General features: G+C 42.3%; 1 protein-coding gene across 1 annotated transcript in view; it reads left to right on the top strand.

The window, feature by feature from the left end:
* Nucleotides 1–17,166, top strand: part of astn1 (astrotactin 1) — a 2,752,121-nt gene extending 2,734,955 nt beyond the window's left edge. The window contains exons 24-25 of the mRNA XM_041207794.1: nucleotides 3,129–3,312; nucleotides 16,929–17,166. Coding sequence (XP_041063728.1) covers nucleotides 3,129–3,312; nucleotides 16,929–17,166 — 422 coding nt within the window. The remainder of the gene's footprint in view (nucleotides 1–3,128; nucleotides 3,313–16,928) is intronic.
* Nucleotides 17,167–17,368: the final 202 nt, after the last annotated feature.

Here is a 17,368-nt window from a genome sequence, read left to right on the forward strand (position 1 = left end):
CCCACTCTTCCTTTGCTGTTTGAAAAATCCCAATCCTGTATGTGGACTGCTCTCAGGAGAAATCCTACTCATGAGTATATTTTTCCTAGTGACTTGGTTTAGAGAAAGTTAATCATGGTGATAGGTTTCCAGGAATGCCGGACACCCATGAATGTCAACAAACCCTGTGATCTACCCCAGCCGATTCAATCTTCACATTCTGCATCAGCTGATTCCTATCTCAGTCTCTGCCCTTTTTTGGGTCACTCAATTAGTGCTTACCCTCCAGGTGCCTGCTACCTGTGGTAAATCTCATTCCATAGCCTCTTTAATACCTGCAACATGCAATCACTGTTCCTCCAATGGTTGTTCAGCATCATGTCATCCATGGCTTTTACTTTTTTATTCATACAAGGGATGTGAGCTTCGCTGACGAGGCCAGCATTTATTGCCTATCTCTAATTGCTCTTGAGAGTGAGTAACGCTGTTGTCTTTGAATCAGACAGTTGCAGGTTCAAGCCCCAGTCCAGAGACATCTGCACAAAATCTAGGTTGACACTCCAGTGTAGAACTGGAGGAGCGATGTACTGATGAAGGTACCATCTTTCTGATGAGGGGTTAAACTAAAACCCCATCTGCCCACTCAGGTGGAGATAAAAGATCCAATAGTACTCTTTGAAGAGCTTGAATTTCTCCCTGGTTGGCCTTTATTTGGCAACTAAAGTCAATCTAGCCATTGTCACATTGCTACTTGTGGCAGCCTGCATTTTGCAAATTGCCTGCTGTGTTTCCACATTATAACACTGACTGCACTCCAAAACTACTTCATTAGCTGTAAAGTGCTTTGGATATCCTGAGGTTGTGAATGGCATTAGAAAAACACTATATCCAGTCATTAGCATATTGCGCTTTATGGAAGCTTGCTGTGCACCGATTGGCTGCCACGTTTCTTGCATTATAACAGCGGTTACACTTCAAAAGGCCCTCCATTAGTAGTAAAAGATTTTGGGACATCCTGAGATCATGCTATATAAATGCAAGCCTTTCTTTTCTTTTTATAGATGCAAGTCTTTCTTTCCTTCTTCCTCTCTCCCTTTCTTCCTCTCTCTCCCTTTCTCCCTTCTTCCGTCTTGTGCTCACTTTAAATGACTGCTTCATTTGTGCCCCGTTCCCAGTTTTCAATATAGATTTGCATCTATAAAAAGCAAAAAAAGGCTTGCATTTATATGGCATGATCTCAGGATGTCCCAAAATCCTTTACAACTAATGGAGTACTTTTTGAAGTGTAATCGCTGTTATAATATAAGAAACAATTGGTGCACAGCAAGCTCCCATAAAGAGCAATATGTTAATGGCTGGACTTAGTGTTTTTCTGTTGCCATTCACAACCTCAGGGTGTCCAAAGCACTTTACAGCCAATGAAGTAGCTGGAATCATGGAGTATTACTGCACAAAGTCATAGAATCCTACAGCAAAGAAAGAGGATATTTGTCCTTGTTATGCCTGTGCTGGCTCTTTGAAAGAGCATTTGCGTTTTGCCCCACATCACTGCTTTTTGTCTGTAACCGTGTCAGTTCCTTATCCCCAAGTACCTGTCCAGCTCCCTTTTTAAAATTATTTATGAAGTTAACTTCCACCGCCTTTTCAGGGAGAGGAGTGTCCCAAATCCCAGCAATTCTGAGTGATAAAAAAATTCTCCTTTTCTCACCTTCAGATTTTTTGCCAATAATTTCAAATCTACGACCTCTGGTTACTTACCCACTCACCAGAGGGGATAGATTTTCTCTTTCTACTCTATGGAAATTGCACATCATCTTAACAACTTCTATTAGGCCTCTTAACTTTCTCTCTTCCAAGGAGAACAGTCCAAACTTTTCCAAACTCTCCTCATAGCTGAAGTCCCTCATTCTTGGAAACGTCCTGATAATCCTCCTGTGTACCCTTTCTGAAGACTTTACAACTCTCTTGAAGTGTGGTGCCCAGAATTGTTCACACTACTCCAGCTGAGGCCTAACCAATGATTTATAAAGCTCTAGCATGATCTGTTTATTAACCCAAATAACATTTAAGCTTCTTTAACCACCTTATCAACCTTCCCTGCCACCTTTAAGGTTTTGTTACATGGACTCTATGGTTCCCTGCTCTTATCTACATTTTTCAAAATTGTGCCATTTACTGTCTTTTCATGCTAGTCATCGCAAAGCGCATCACTCCACAGTTCTATGCAATGAATTCCTTCAGTCCTGGGAGATGGCCACAGCCTTAATTGTTTTAAGGCAAGACTTCCCCCTCCCCGCCCATCTCAGTAGCAAGCCCTGCCTTACAGCTGCTGGCCGATCAGATAGCCAGCAGCTCTGTAATGCCAGTAGTGCCAACTGCAAGCAGCAGCAGCAGCTGGGGCTACAGGCAGTCCCACCATGCCAAGCATCCTAGGTAAGTCCAGGGTTGAGGTTCTCAGCTTGGGGTTGGGAGTCCAGGTTCAAGAGTCCAGTGGGAGGATTAAAGAGGGGGAGGATGACCTTTGTGGGGGGGGGGGGTGGTGGGGGGGGGGGGGTTGCCTTCAGTGGGCCCCTGCAAAGGAGGCCCCCCCCCCCCCACCCCCACCCCCACCCTCGACCCCGCCTCCCTGTCCAGCACCAGTCCATGCAGCTAAAGCTGTCAGAATTCTCACATGGCGTGGGTCTCACACGCCACAGATAAAATACCGGGGGTGGTGGAATGAGGCTCTTAAGTGGCCATTAGTGGGGTTGGGTGGGCAGAGGGGAGTGGGGAGACAAGTGGCCCAATGTGCCCCCCTTCCCTGTAAAATTCCAGTCTGGTTGGGGACGGGTGAGCAGGTGGCAGAAGGCCGCCCGCTGGATTTTACGTGCCCCTCAGCTTCAAACGCACCAGTTTTGGGGGGGGGGGGTTAGTGTGTGTGTGTGGGGGGGAGGTGGTGGCAGTTGGCGGCAGATGGGTGGCAGATATAAAATCCAGCCCTATATATCTACCCTAACAAATCCTTTAATTATCTTCAATACCTCAATTACTTCAGTTCATTAGCCAGCACCAACACGGAATGAGGCTTTCAACTAATTTATCGGCAATTTGAATGGATTCTTACACATCTTTGATCACTTATGTTAACTGGTACACTTTGGCTTCTCCAGAAATTGCTGACAAAATCTATAACTTGTTCAATGGCTACACAAGCGGAAAGGAGCAACAAACTGCATACAACACGCTGATGGATCTGGGCTCATCCACCCTGCATCGAGTGTATTACCACTACAATCAAGACTATGAGCACTTTGGAGAATTCACCTGGCGCTGTGAAGACGAATTGGGACCAAGGTTTGTGTGCTTCAACCAGTTCCAAGGTGGAGTAATCCATGTCATTCTCCTTTTCCCTCAAGTGTGTTCCTTAGCTCAGTTCAGAAGGTAATAAAATACATGAACCCAAGCAGTGATGATCTAGTTCATGTAGCAGGGTAGACTGCTGATGTTGATAAGCAATGCACTTTACTACCTGTATGCAATCGTTAGCTGCTGTGGGCTTTATGATTGTCTTACCAAGTACCAGGATTAGGAACTTCTCCACCCCGGGCCAGGGAAGCTGAAACAGCCTATGAAGTTATTGACCTGCATGACCTATTTGAGGGCGAAATCATACAGACCAATTACTGGCCAGGATTGTGTGTTCTGTACAAACTGGTGGCCACACAGCATTTCAAATAGAGAGGAAATGAAGTTAATTACACAGGTTACATTGTAGAAAGAACAATTAATTTTCATCAGGTCTGATTAAATTAAATCATTTGCTTCTGACCTAACTTTGTCAACTGCAGCCTCAACAGCTTCTTCACCAATGGGAGTTGCCTTTTTTTTATTTATTCATTCATGGGATGTGGGCATCAATGGCTAGGCCAGCATTTATTGCCCATCCCTAATTTCCCTTGTTCAAGGGGCATTTTTTTTTAAGAGTCAACCACATTGCTGTGGGTCTGGAGTCATATGTAGGCCAGACCAGGTAAAGATGGCAGATTTCCTTCCCTAAAGGACATTATTAAACCAGATGGGTTCTTATGACAATCAGCAATGGTTTCATAGTCATCATTAGACTTTTAATTCCAGATGTCTTATTGAATTCAAATTTCACCATCTGCCATGGTGGGATTCAAACCCCGGTCCCCAGGTCATTACCCTGGGCCTCTTGCCCTTGCCGTTTGTTTGCCCTGTTTCTGTGTAGCTTTAGGCTTATCTTAATGTAATACTAGAGAGTTCAGAATTGTGCGAATGAAGTCAGTGGAAAATGGAAATTGTGTGTAGAGTAAAACGGGCTGCCAGTTTGTTAACAGAGGAAATCCCACCCATCCCCACCCCTGCTTGTAGCTGTAGGCAAGTGAACATTGGACAGTTAGAGAAATATGATGCTGGAGGCATGGACTACTCACCAAAGGAAATGGAGGGATCCTGGACCAACCCCAAATTCATACTCCAATTTCTCAAGTGTTTGCCCTCCAGCATTCTTAGGAACCAGTGTCGTAGGGCCAGGAAGAAGCCTGATAATTCTACCAAAGCCATGGGGGCATGATTGGATCGGGGTGGAGACAGGTGGAGGAAGGTGCCCGGGAATAATCTCTCCTTAGCATCTCGCTTTCTGTTGTCAAATGTGTGGAGGTAGATTGATCGCCAACCTTTTTACTTTAGATTGGCATGTGCCAGAAGTGAAAGAGTGAAGTAATTTCTGAAGAAAACGCAATTAACTGCTGGATAACATCCTCATTGCCAGGATTAGTAAAAGTAGCTTTCATTGTGGTCCATTAGAAAACACAGGATAAAAATTCCAGCTTAATTGTTCTTACCCATATGGAAAATCAGGAATCCTTTGGGCTGCTGTCATATTTGATTGTGTTTTGCAAGCATTGATATTTCTGGAAAAAGCCTGTACTTACAGAGAACAGTGTGTAGCTTGGGGCCCTGTTAAGTGTTCCGTCTCTCAGAAATCGAGTCTCCTTTTTAATCCTCGACTGCCAGGAGCTCAAGAAAATTCCAGACTTCCTGGGCAGACCTCTTTTTTAAATTCTGCATTACACATTATGGTTCTGACAGAAACAGGAATTATGCAAATTAAAGTATCAGGAATGCCTTTATTATTGCAACATTAACTCTCTACACTGAAGTGTGTCTTGACTAAAAGTACATGCCTGACAAATGGACTTTGCCAGTGCCCCAGTTTGCCTGCCATTAACTGAATGTCCTCTTTTGGTTACCCCATTCCTCTCCTCTGCCACCTCATATGTCTTTCAACTGTTGCCTCTTTGCTGACCCTGACCCCTAATTTCACCTCTGAAATGCCTGCCTCTAATTTTTAAATGATGCCCTCAGTCCTAGACTTTATAACATCAGATATAGTTTTCCTCCATCTACCCTATCCTTCCTATTCCCCCTTAATATCTTGAAAACTTTGATTAATTTACCCCTTCTTAAATCCAAGGAATATGATCCTAGTTGTGTAATCACTCCATGTAATTTAACACTTGGGGTCTGGGTATTATTCCGGTAAATCTTCACTGCACTCCTTCCATGGCCAGTATATCCTTCCTAAGGTGTGGTGCCCAGAACTGCTCACAGGACTGCAGGTGTTGTCAAACTGGGGTTATGTTTAGCTGAAGAATGACTTCCACCTTGTATTCTAATCCTCTAGACATAAAGGCCAGCATTCCATTAACATTCTCGCTTATTCTCTGTACCTTTTCATGACATTTTAAAGATCTATGCCTTAGGACCCACCTCCCACACTCCCCGCTCCCTGCTCCCCTGTTTCTAGCTCTTCATCATTTAGAAAGTGCCCTGTTTAACCTTCTCAGGTTCCAAGTAGATTAGCCCACTTTTGCCAATGTTAAAATCCATTTGCCACAGTCTTGTCCACCCACTTAATCTTTCAATATTTTGTGCTTCCATTTACAGTGATTTACAGTGCCTCCTATCTTTCTGCTTTCAGCAAATTTGGATGTGATGTCTTCTGTCCCATTATCTGGTCGTTATTAACCACAGCATATGGTTGAGACCCCAACATAGATCCTTGTAGATTCCATTCTCCCAGTTAGAATAACTTTCCATTGTCCTTACGCTCTGTCTCCTGCCACTCAACTGTTTTCCTAACTAGGTCAATAATTTCCCTTCAATACGATGAGCTTCTCAGTTTTAGCTAGCACTTTCTTACCAAATGCCTTCACTGGTCGGCTGAAAATGTTCAAAGTGTTGAGTCACCTTATCCTTAATCATAGACTAGCAATTTCCCAAGAACAGATCTAAACTGGTCTAACCTGGTTTCCTTTTCTCATGTCTCTTAATTAGTGGATTGAAATGCACAGTTTTCCAATCTAAAGGAATAGTTCTGATATTGAGAGATATTTGGAAGCTTATAGTTAGGGCATCTGCAATGTTCTTCCCTACTTCCATTAAAATGCTGCATTAGAAACGACCTGGTCCTGGGGATTTGTCATTCTTCAGTGCCATTATTTTCTCCATCACTATTATTTTGCTTAGGTTAATTTTGATGAGCCTTTGACCTTGATTCAATATTAGTTTCTATGGAATCTCTGGCATGCTGATCTCTTCCTCTACCGTAGAAACTGATGCAAAATAGTTATTCAACATATTCACCATTTCCTGATTTTCACTGACAAAATCATCAGTTGTCTAAGAGCTCACATTTCTCCTGACTACTCTTTTTTCTAATATAAATGTCTTCTGCATTGACTTTTATATCCCTTGTAAGTTTCTTTTCATATTCCCTTTTACTTATGTTTTGTCACCCATTGCCATTCTTTGTGTTTTCCCATTTGCCAGGATCTGTGCTATTTTTGTATCTTGGATGCTTTTTCTTTTATTTGTATGCTAAGCCTTACCTACTCCTTAAACTAAAAAAAAAACAGGCTGCAGCTGTCAGTGAGAGTTTTAAAAAAAATCTCTGGCAGGCTGCTTTGATTGACAGGCTCAGGTAAGAAAAAAAGTAGCATCTGATTGTGCAGTTTTAATAGAGCTCTTTGTTGACATTTCCTCAAGGGTTTCCATTATGTCATTGTGAATGTTTGGCTGAGTATCAAATGCTACAATTATTTCAGCGGGGATTGTGAATTCACAGTTTGACTGACAGTTTAAAGGGTCTTCCTGGGGTCTGAATAGAATTTTGTTTGTTTTTTAATAAGAGATTAACCATGTGAAATTTAAAAGTTTTCATTGTGTTTTTTTTTACTATTGAGTATTTTTTTACTATTAACTGTGTAGGAGTGAGTGCTTTATTAGATTGTTAGACCTTTTTTTTCAATTCCACATGGCTCCTGAGGTCTGCTAATAGGTGGATACTGGGTGAGTGGCTATGGAGGAGACATGGGGGTATAAGGGGTTATGGAGGTAGGTAGGGGGCATGGATGGAATAAGGGGCCAGGGGAGTTAGTGGAAAGTGAAAAGTGTGTGAGAGGTGAGTGCTAGAGGGCCTAACAACTTTCAAAACAACTGGGTTGAGTCCCAGAGAACTAAGGTGAGCCTTCTTACCAGCCCACCTTGGCATTCACCTCCTCCCTGGCTGCCTATGCCCCACCACTGTGGTTGGCGGGTCCAACTCAATGCCACAGCTGTCCACCCAGAGCGAAAATTGCATTTTGTGGTCCTTTTTTACTGAAGCATGTCCAGAAAGTCTGGAAATTTCCTGATTAAAGCTACCCATCTTGTTAGCCAAATTCCAGTCCTAGGTTGAACTTGATCATTTAATCAGATAAACGTTCATGCACTGTTAGGCTGTTGACTGAATCTGCTTCATTCCTCATTACGAAATCTAATATGGCAGGCCCCCCTGTTGGTTCTAGGACATATTGTTGCAGTAAGTTATATCAGACACGTTCATGAAATTCATTCCTTTCCTCACTATTGCTAGCCTGCTTATTCCAAGTTTATTCCAATTAATTTGCTATCAAACTTAAACCATCAAGAGAGGAAGCCTTTCTTCACATTAACCTCTGTGAAGTTTGCATGACTGGGGTACGCAGAGAAAGGAGCAAGTTGGAAATTGTTATCAAGGAAAACAATTTATCGCAATTACAAAATATTGGGTTGTGCTCTCCCCAGAACAAATTCAGGTTATGTTAATATAAGTTTGACTCCTTGAGTTGGAGCATCAATGGAAATGCAATCCACAATTTCCCTGAGATCAGTGATCCCATACCAACAGTCAGGTAGTTCAACATTTATTGCAGAAACTCACTATATAAGATACCCGTCAGTGTTTAGACTAGTTTGCCAGAGAAGACAACCCCAGCAGTTTACATTTTACATACAATTACATCAAATTTTGCAGCACAGAAACAGGCCAGACTGCCTAAGATGTCTATACGCCATGCCTGCTCCTACCTTACCTCTTCTCATTCCATCAAACCCTGCCCTTCTATTCCTTTCTCCCTCTTGTACTTATCAAGATTCCCTTTAAGTGCTACTCCACAATGTCACTACTTAGAGTATGTTATCTACACCAGGTTATTTGGGTGGGTCATGATTGTTTTGGCGGGGCAGTAAATGAGATCATTAGCAGAGCGGCAGGGCTTGGAAATCAGTTAGAAGCTAACCCAATTATATCAATGATGCAACAACTCAAAACTTGACTCGAATGTAAATCAGTGCAAAACTATTATGGTACCATGGCCCATAAAATCCTAGTAATATAACATCTAATTGTTGTGCATGTGGTTTCTCTGTATTCACAATTAGTGCTGCTGCTATTCTTAATCTGCCACTTACATTGGTAGTCAGCAAATAAAAATACAGTTATCGCAATGTTATTAGTCCATAGGTAAGTAATGATCAGTTAAGAGCACCATCATTTTGGAGATGGGGAATTCTCTAAGACAACATATATTTTCTGAGCAAGTTATTATCTACTGTTGACTTAACCTCACCACTGATCATTCTCCATTGGCAGTTCAGCATTAACAATAACCATACGCCTATTTGAGCATGTGATAGGCACATAGTGTTGTCGCGATCACATCAGACCAGCAAAATTGGACTTTGGAACAGCCTGAGGCTATGAAAGACAAAACACAAGTTCCTTCTTCTTTGCTATCTGATCAATACGTTTGGTGTTTTTACTGGTATGTGTAGGATTGCTATTTGCAAAATATTATACCGTTTGTGATGAACATACTGCTAATTTTTGTCTGGGTATTCATGAAATAAAGTCTGAATGCACCCAAAAAAAACCTCCAAACCATCCCACGGCAAGCGATCATTTTTTTGGAGTAAAATTTTAGCGAGATACCAAGTCCTGCCTAGGAATCCAGATTTGTTCACATTGCTTCCGTTGTTAAAAGTTCTTCGGAGTTCTGTCGGAAAATTGGAGCTTCAAGTCCTGCATCAGGACTCAGGGGAGAATTTTCTCTCCGTCGGGCAGGCCGGTCGAGAGCGGGCGAGGGCAGGCGCGGATGGGTGCGGTGCTGATCGCCGCCTGCGATCGGCTGCGGCCCGCCATTTTGCGTGGGCGGACCAAGTAAGGCCCACCCAGCGTGACGTGCGCCCGGAAGTGCTGAGCGCTCCCTGTGCGGGCAGGGGGAGGAGGGGCCTGCACTCTTTCACGTACACACACGCAAGTGTGCAGAAATCTCCCTGAGGCAGCTCCGTGCCTCAGGGAGTTTAAGTTCATAATGTGAATTTCAAATAAAGAAGTTGAAAAATCATTTACACGTCTCCTCATGTGACATCGTGCCATAAGCTGGGACATGATTTTCAAATGTTCCAATAACATCCGCCCATGGATGAGGCTCTATGAAAAATGTGAAGGCCTCTTGGGCTTTTCGCCTGCCTGCCAACCTTAAGGTTGGACGGGCAACTTTCTCAATTGGCTTAATTGTTTGACTAAAGGCCTTAACAAGCCTTTGACAGTTCAGCAGGTGCGCAGCCGAGTCCAGTGTGTGCCTCCCCAAACGGAAGGTCAGAATGACGCGCGGTGACATCGGGACGCACGCCCAACGTCACCATGTGCCATTTTACGCATTGGCGTGCCGGTCCTACCCCCGCTCACCAAACAGAAGATTCTGCCCTTAATGTTGGCTGGTAAGCTACATTTTTGGGTGTGTCATCCTTTGGAAGACGAGCCATGCTAAGCTCTCATCTGGCTGTTGAGATGGGTAATTGTCCTTCCGCCCTGGCTCTTATCATCCACCACCAAAAATATTCATTAACTGCTCTTCCATCTCATTGTTGCTTGTAGCATGTTGCTGGTGCAGAATATCTGTTGTGCTCACTTCTTTGCAATTCATTGAGCTTGAGAAGCATAATTCAGAACAAAAAGTGTTTCGAGACATTTCAGAGATGTGGCAAGGCATTACGTAAATATTAATATATTTTCATTTTGTTTTACCATTCCCTCAAAAATTCTAAGCCTGCCCAGGAATTGAATGGTGTTTCCAGCCTGGCATTCTTTCAACAACTTAGTCACATTTCTGGACAAGATTTAAGAGGGCGATCTGATCAGACATTCTACTCTCGCTATTAACCCCCTATTGGGGATGGGCAATAAATGCTGGTCCAACCAGCGATGCCTACATCCTGTGAACGAATAAAAAAAACTTCTCTTGCTCTCTCTCTCACTTTCCCTTTTTTACTCACTCATCCATTCTTGCATTCCTTTGTATTTTGTTAATGCTATGACGGTCATACTTATCTGAACTCATGCCTCCTTAGCTTTTCAGTATAAAATCTAGTGTCACTTCATCACTTCTCCCTGATATGCCTCATTTTTATCTTTCTTTAAACTTTTTTTCCTACCATGATAGCATTCTGTGGAGAGGTCCCTAGCTCTTCGTTAAGTAAAAGATATAACTGTGCTCACAGTTAGAAAATGTTTCCTGATTTCATTCCTAAATGGTGAAGTTTTAATCTTAAGATTAGGCCCCTTAATTACAAATTTCCCCCACCAGAGGATATAATTTGCCTGTATCTATCCAATTCTAACCATTTTAAACATTCAGTTAGATCACTCCTCTGAACTCGAGTGGAGAAGAAAACTTGTCCTCTTAACTTAACCATTTAAGCCTTGACATAATTCTGGTGAGCCTGAGTTGTACTGTAACAACGACAGTTATATCTTTGCTGCAGTGTGTGGTATGCAGAACTGAATGCAACGCTCTAAATTATGCCTGACCACAATTCAATATAACTGAAGCATAACTTTCCTGCTCCCGTTTGACATAATGGCCAACATTTCTTTAGATTTTTTTAAATTTTTTTTGTACCAGGTTTTGTTGACTTATGTCCATGGGGAGTTGGGGGGGATGGGGAGGTGGGGAGCGGTGGGTGGGAAATACTCAAGCTTTAACAACTGTGAAATGAAAACAGAAAATGTTGGAAGCCGTCAGCAGGTCAGACAGCACCTGTAAAATGAACAATAGGATTAATGTTTCAGGTCAATGACCTTGTATAAGAAGCGGAACATGTTAGATTTTTAACAGTTTTTAAGCAAATACGGAGCCAGGGAAAAGGGTGCATCAATGCAAGGCACAAAGGGGTGATGAAACAAATGAATGAAACGGTAGTTACTGCAGAGTGGGAGAAAAGCATGGCAAATGTGGCCAAGAGGAATTGACTCCCCTGGGCTGGGAATGTAATGGGAAAAACTGGGGGGGGGTCCCCCAGGGGTGTGGACTATCCCATCAGCCTTATACCGATTGGAGATTCCCCACGACAAGCTCCAACTCACACCCCCCTCCACATCTAGTGGCTCTGGTGCAACCATGTCCCACCTCCAGCACAGGCAGAATGCCTGTTGTGTACATTCTGCCATCCCTTCACTGTGGTATTATGATATCTATCCCTTAATGACCCTATTCCCATCCCGGTCTTCCCTTTTTATAAATGTGCCTGTAAAAATGTTTTAATGTTTTTTGTTTTATATTCCTTGATAATTTAGTTTTATATTTCCACTTTGACTCCATAATAGCTTTTTGATGTTTCTCCTGAACTCTTTGTGTTGTCTCTTGTCGTGTACTCTTCTGCTGTCTACGTACTTAATGTATGCTTCTTTCTTCAATTGTTTCCTTATGCCTTTAGTCACTCATGGAGTCTCACTAATGATTTGTTTGTTCTTTCCTTTTAGCAGAATATATTTGACCTGCATTCTGTTGAACTCCATTTTAAATAATAATTTTCATAACGTTATTGGGAATTATTGTAAAGAAGGAATAGTGGGGGGAGGGTCTGCATAGTGTGTATGTGTGTGTGTGTGTGTGTTAATTGAATTAAAAAGAGTTGGTCTGAAGGCGTTGATGTATCAGAAGAAAAGCTAAGTTTGAAACGCTAAATAAGTAAACATGGCTTAAGTTTTAGAGTGTGATGTGTAAAGGAAAAGTTGCATTCTTAGATAAACCAGAGTAGTTTGATATTCAAAGGAGGCAGTGAAATGTTACATTTAGCCAGAAGAAGCCAAATAGTTGTTTATTTTTCCCAAAGCTTACTGATAACATTGTTACTATGAAAGATTTTTATTATTAGAAAGGTAAACCCCAAAGACATATTGAAACAATGAAATTTCCATTCAAATGGGAAAATATGTATAAAGGAGAGAAGGCTATGTGTAAGAGGAAGGAATTCTAAGATCTAACAAGTGTGAAAAGCCTTCAGCCACTATGTACCAAGCTGCTGCCTATAGGAACTGAAGCTAAGAGAGCTTGCTGTGAAAATCCCTGTCCAGAGTATCATGTGCTTTGCACAATCTATTTTGTTTTTACTGTTTTAACAGGTGTATAACTGGGAGTCAGATTAATTAGGGGAGCTCGGAGTTATCATAGTAGTAATTTGTAGACCTATGTATGTGCTTCAAATTATTTATTTTATTAATTAATGTTTAATTTAGATTTGTAAAAAAAAACCTCTAAGACTCAGTGGACTTATTACTACCGAATTCAAGGCACGCATCTTGAAATAAAAATACAAATTGCAAAACGGCTGTGGCAGCTGTTCAATTTTCCCTCTGGTATTTGAGCAGCTTAGCATTTACCATTGCTGTGCCATAACATGTTATAAATTATTGTTTCCCAATATTGTTGCCTATTTTATTTTCCCAAGTTACATTCCCACCCCCTCAAAATCAGATTTTCTCCAATCTATTAACCTTGTTTTTGTCATATATATGTCCTTCTCTATCATCATCTTGAAGAATATTATGTTATGGTCACTATTGCCTAGATGTTCCCTTGCTTTTACTCCTCTTACCTGCTCTGGTCCATTCCCCATTACTAGATCCAATACCGAATCTCCTGTTGGGTTTTTTACATATTGGGTAAGAAAGAAGTCCGGTACACATTGTAGGAACTCTATTCCTTTATCCCCTTTACCTACTCCCTCTCTCCAATTAAAATTGGGTAGTGAAATTCTCCATGATTGTTGTTCTATGTTATTTACTCAATTCCCTAATTTGGCTGCATATTTCTTCCTCCACCTCTCTCACACTGATCGATAGATTGATTGATCTTTTATCTTTTATTTCTATTCACAAGAATTCTATTTTGGTCTTGCTGATGCCTTCCTTTTTCTACTGGCATGATGTTATCCCAAATAAGTGCAGCTGCGTCACCTCTCCATTTCCCCTCTCTAGCTTTTCTATATATGTTATACACGACAACATTTAATTCCCAGTACTGATTTTCTTGTAGTCATGTCTCAGTGATCCTGATTTTGTTTGGTTGCTTATCATAGATTCATAATCATAGAAGTCTACAGCACAGAAAAAGCCCCTTCAAGTATGTAAGCATCTAACTATTCTAATCCCATTTTCCAGCACTAGGCCCATAGCCTTGTATGTCATGGCATCGCAAATACACATCCAAATACTTCTTAAATGTTATGAGGGTTTCTGCCTCTACCACCATTTCAGGCAATGAATTTCAGATTCCCACCACCCTCTGGGTGAAAACATTCTTCCTCAAATCTCCTCTAAACCTCCTGCCCCTTACCTTAAATTTATGCCCCCCAGTTATTGATCCCTTCACCAAGGGAAAAAGCTCCTTCCTGTCTACCCTATCTATGTCCCTCATAATTTTATATATCTCAATCACGTCCCCCCTCAATCTCCTCTGCTCCAAGGAAAATAACCCCAGTCTATCCAATCTCTCCTCATAACTAAAACTTCCCAGCCCAGGCAACATCCTGGTAAATCTCCTCTGTGCTCTCTCTAGTGCAACCACATCCTTCCTATAATGTGGATTCCAGAACAGCACGCAATACTCTAGTTGTGGCCTAACCAGTGTTTTTTACAGTTCCAACATAACCTCCCTGCTCTTATATTCTACACCTCAGTTAATAAAGGCAAGTATCCCATATGCCTTCTTAACCACCATATCTACCTGTCCTGCTACCTTAAGGGACTGGTGGACATGTACACCAAGGTCCCTCTGATCCTCGGTACTTCCCAGGGTCCTACCTTTCATCATGTATTCCCGTGCCTTGTTTATCCTGCCCAAGTGCATCACCTCACACATATCCAGATTAAATTGATTTGCCACTGGTCAGTCCATCTGACCAACCCATCTATATCCTTCTGTAATCTAAGGCTATCCTCCTCACTATGTACCACCCCACCAATTTACGTGTCATCCGCGAACTTACTGATCAACCCTCCTACACTCAAGTTTAAGTCGTTTATGTGTATCACAAACAGCAAAGGACCCAATACCGATCCCTGTGGAACCTCACTGGACACAAGCATCCAATCACAAAAACACTCCTCGACCATCACCCTCTGCTTCCTGTCACTCAGCCAATTCTGGATCCAATTTACCAAATGCCTTAGGTCCCATAGGCTCTTACCTTCGTTATCAGTCTCCCATGCGGGACCTTATCAAAAGCCTTGCTGAAGTCCAAGTAGACTACCTCAAATGCATTGCCCTCATCTATACGTCTGGTCACCTCTTCGAAAAATTCAATCAAATTGGTCAGACATGACCTCCCCTTAACAAAACCATGATGATTGTCCTTGATTAATCCCTGTCTCTCCAAGTGTAGATTAATTCTGTCCTTCAGAATTGCTTCCAATAGTTTCCCACCACTGAGTTTAGACTGACTGGCCTGTAGTTCCCTGGTTTCTCCCTTCCATCTCTTCTTGAATAACGGTACCACATTGGCTGTTCTGCAGTCCTCTGGCACCTCTCCTGTGGCCAGAGAGGTATTTGCAATGCATGATTACTTCCAGCTCCCCTATTTTATGAAGGACACATTGTGCATTGCTGGTCGGGCTTTTTAACTCACTTTTAATGGGATTTCCTCTCACTTCATATTTCACTACCTTTTCAGATTTCTGTTCTAAGTCTCTTTAATCCCTTGCCATTAATGTCCTCCCTTACTTCATTCATTCCTATTTTCTCCTGCCCTGTTTTGTTTACATTTAGGCTGCTTACATTTCTTGCAGATCCCTCTCCCCATTTTATTAGTTTAAAGCCTTTGCTACCTTCCTATTAGCCTTTCTGCTAGGACACTGGTCGCATCCTGTCCCATTGGTGCAGCTCCTTCCTGTGCTAAAACTAGTCCCATGAAAAGGAACCCCTCTTTCCCACACCAGCCCTTTAGCCACGCGTTAATTCTGCTGATATGCCTGCTTCTATGCCAATTTGCACTTGTCTTGGGCAATAATCCGGGCTTATTACTGTCGAGATCCTGCTTTTTAATTTAGAACCTAACTCCTGTTACTGTTTCAGCAGGACCTCTTCCCTGTTCCTACCTATGTTGCTTGTTACAACATGGTCCACGGCAACTGGATATACCCCTCTCCCTTTCCTATTTCCTCTCCTACGCGGTCTGTAGTGAGACAGTCAGTCCTGTTATTTACAGTTTGCAGCGAGGCTGTTGGCTCTATTCCAGACAATTTGTGAAACTGTCAGCTGTTTGTGTATCTTGGTTTAGGCAGACCTAAATAGATTCTTGATTAACAAGGGGGTGAAAGTTTATAGGGGTTAGGCATGAATGTGGGGTCAAGGTTACAGTCAGATTAACAATGATCTTATTGAATGGTGGAGCAGACTTAAGGGCCTACTCCTAATTCATATCTTCATATGAATGTATGTAATTCATCTGAAAGATGAGACCTCCAATAGTGAAGCTCTCCCACAGTGCTACACTGAAGTATCAGCCCAAATTATGTACTCAAGTCCCTGGAGCGGGGATGAACCCACAACCTTCTGATTCAGGGGCAGCACGCTACCACTGAGCCAAGCCTGACACCTCGTTGGATCATTCATCATGTTGTATTCAACCTAATGCAATAATTGTGTTAACAACGCCGGCAGTAATGGAATGATGAAATCATTTCTACATTTCCTGTGTCATTCATAAAAAAGTGCACCCCACAGTTTAAAGTCATTATGTTGTGCAGTATTTTTTGAATTTTTAAGCTGGAATGTAAAGGAATAATATTTTGTTAAACTCCAATCTGTATTAATACTCACTATGGTGTAAACTCTTAGTCTGGTACATGTGACTGAAAGTGAACTCAAATTAACTTTAAAACTAACCTCTTTCATTCTTCCCATCTTTAACATCCAATCCCCCATCTTGCTATTTGCCTCTCATTCATCCCCTTTCACTTTCTTGGTTCTCTATGCACCCTCTATCTTTCTTTCCCCCTTTCTTTTCCCTTCATCTCTTTCTTCCCTCTGTCCATCATCTTCTCCCTCTTTCTTTTCACCCTATCTCTCCTTGCCTCATTCTCTTCCCCTCTACATCTCTCTTCTCCCATTCCTCTTTCCATCTCTTACTTTCTGTTTTGCTTCATTTCTCCTCTTTCGTTCCCTCCTGTCCTTTCTTCCACCCTCTCCTCCATTTTCTCTCTCTTTTCTCTGTCTATCCTACCCCCTTTCTCTCTCTGCCCCTCTCTCTCTCCCTCTCTCCCTCTCTCTCTTCCACATGCATCTTCCTATCTTCACCTGCAGGAAGGCTGGTCTGATCCTGTCTAAGTTAGAAGAGTTGAGTAGCTGGTGCAGAAGTCTACTGCGAGAGCCCAAGATCATCCTGCGTCGGATCTCCTTGAAGTATCTCTCCTGCCAGTACAGTGAAATGAAGCGTTCAGGTATAAACTGGCAAGACCTAAGCACAGAAGTAAAGAAGATCTGCGACGAGCAGTTCCTGACAGTGCTGTACAATGACTATGGAGAGCACAAAGAGTTCTGACAGAAGAATGTACTTCATGTCCCATCTCCCACCCCCACGCCAACTTCGCCAGCTGTGTAAAACGCAACCCACACAGCCTTCTGGGCAAAATGTCGCTTGGCTCCTGCAGTTGTTTTGTGGAAGGTTGTTAAACCGCCAGGCTCACTTTGGTCTGGCTGTAAAACTTTGAATCTGTTTGAATAGTGTCAGCCAAGCATGCAGA

The sequence above is a fragment of the Carcharodon carcharias genome, chromosome 16 (genome assembly GCF_017639515.1).
Source record: "Carcharodon carcharias isolate sCarCar2 chromosome 16, sCarCar2.pri, whole genome shotgun sequence".
In the NCBI taxonomy this organism is placed as follows: domain Eukaryota; kingdom Metazoa; phylum Chordata; class Chondrichthyes; order Lamniformes; family Lamnidae; genus Carcharodon; species Carcharodon carcharias.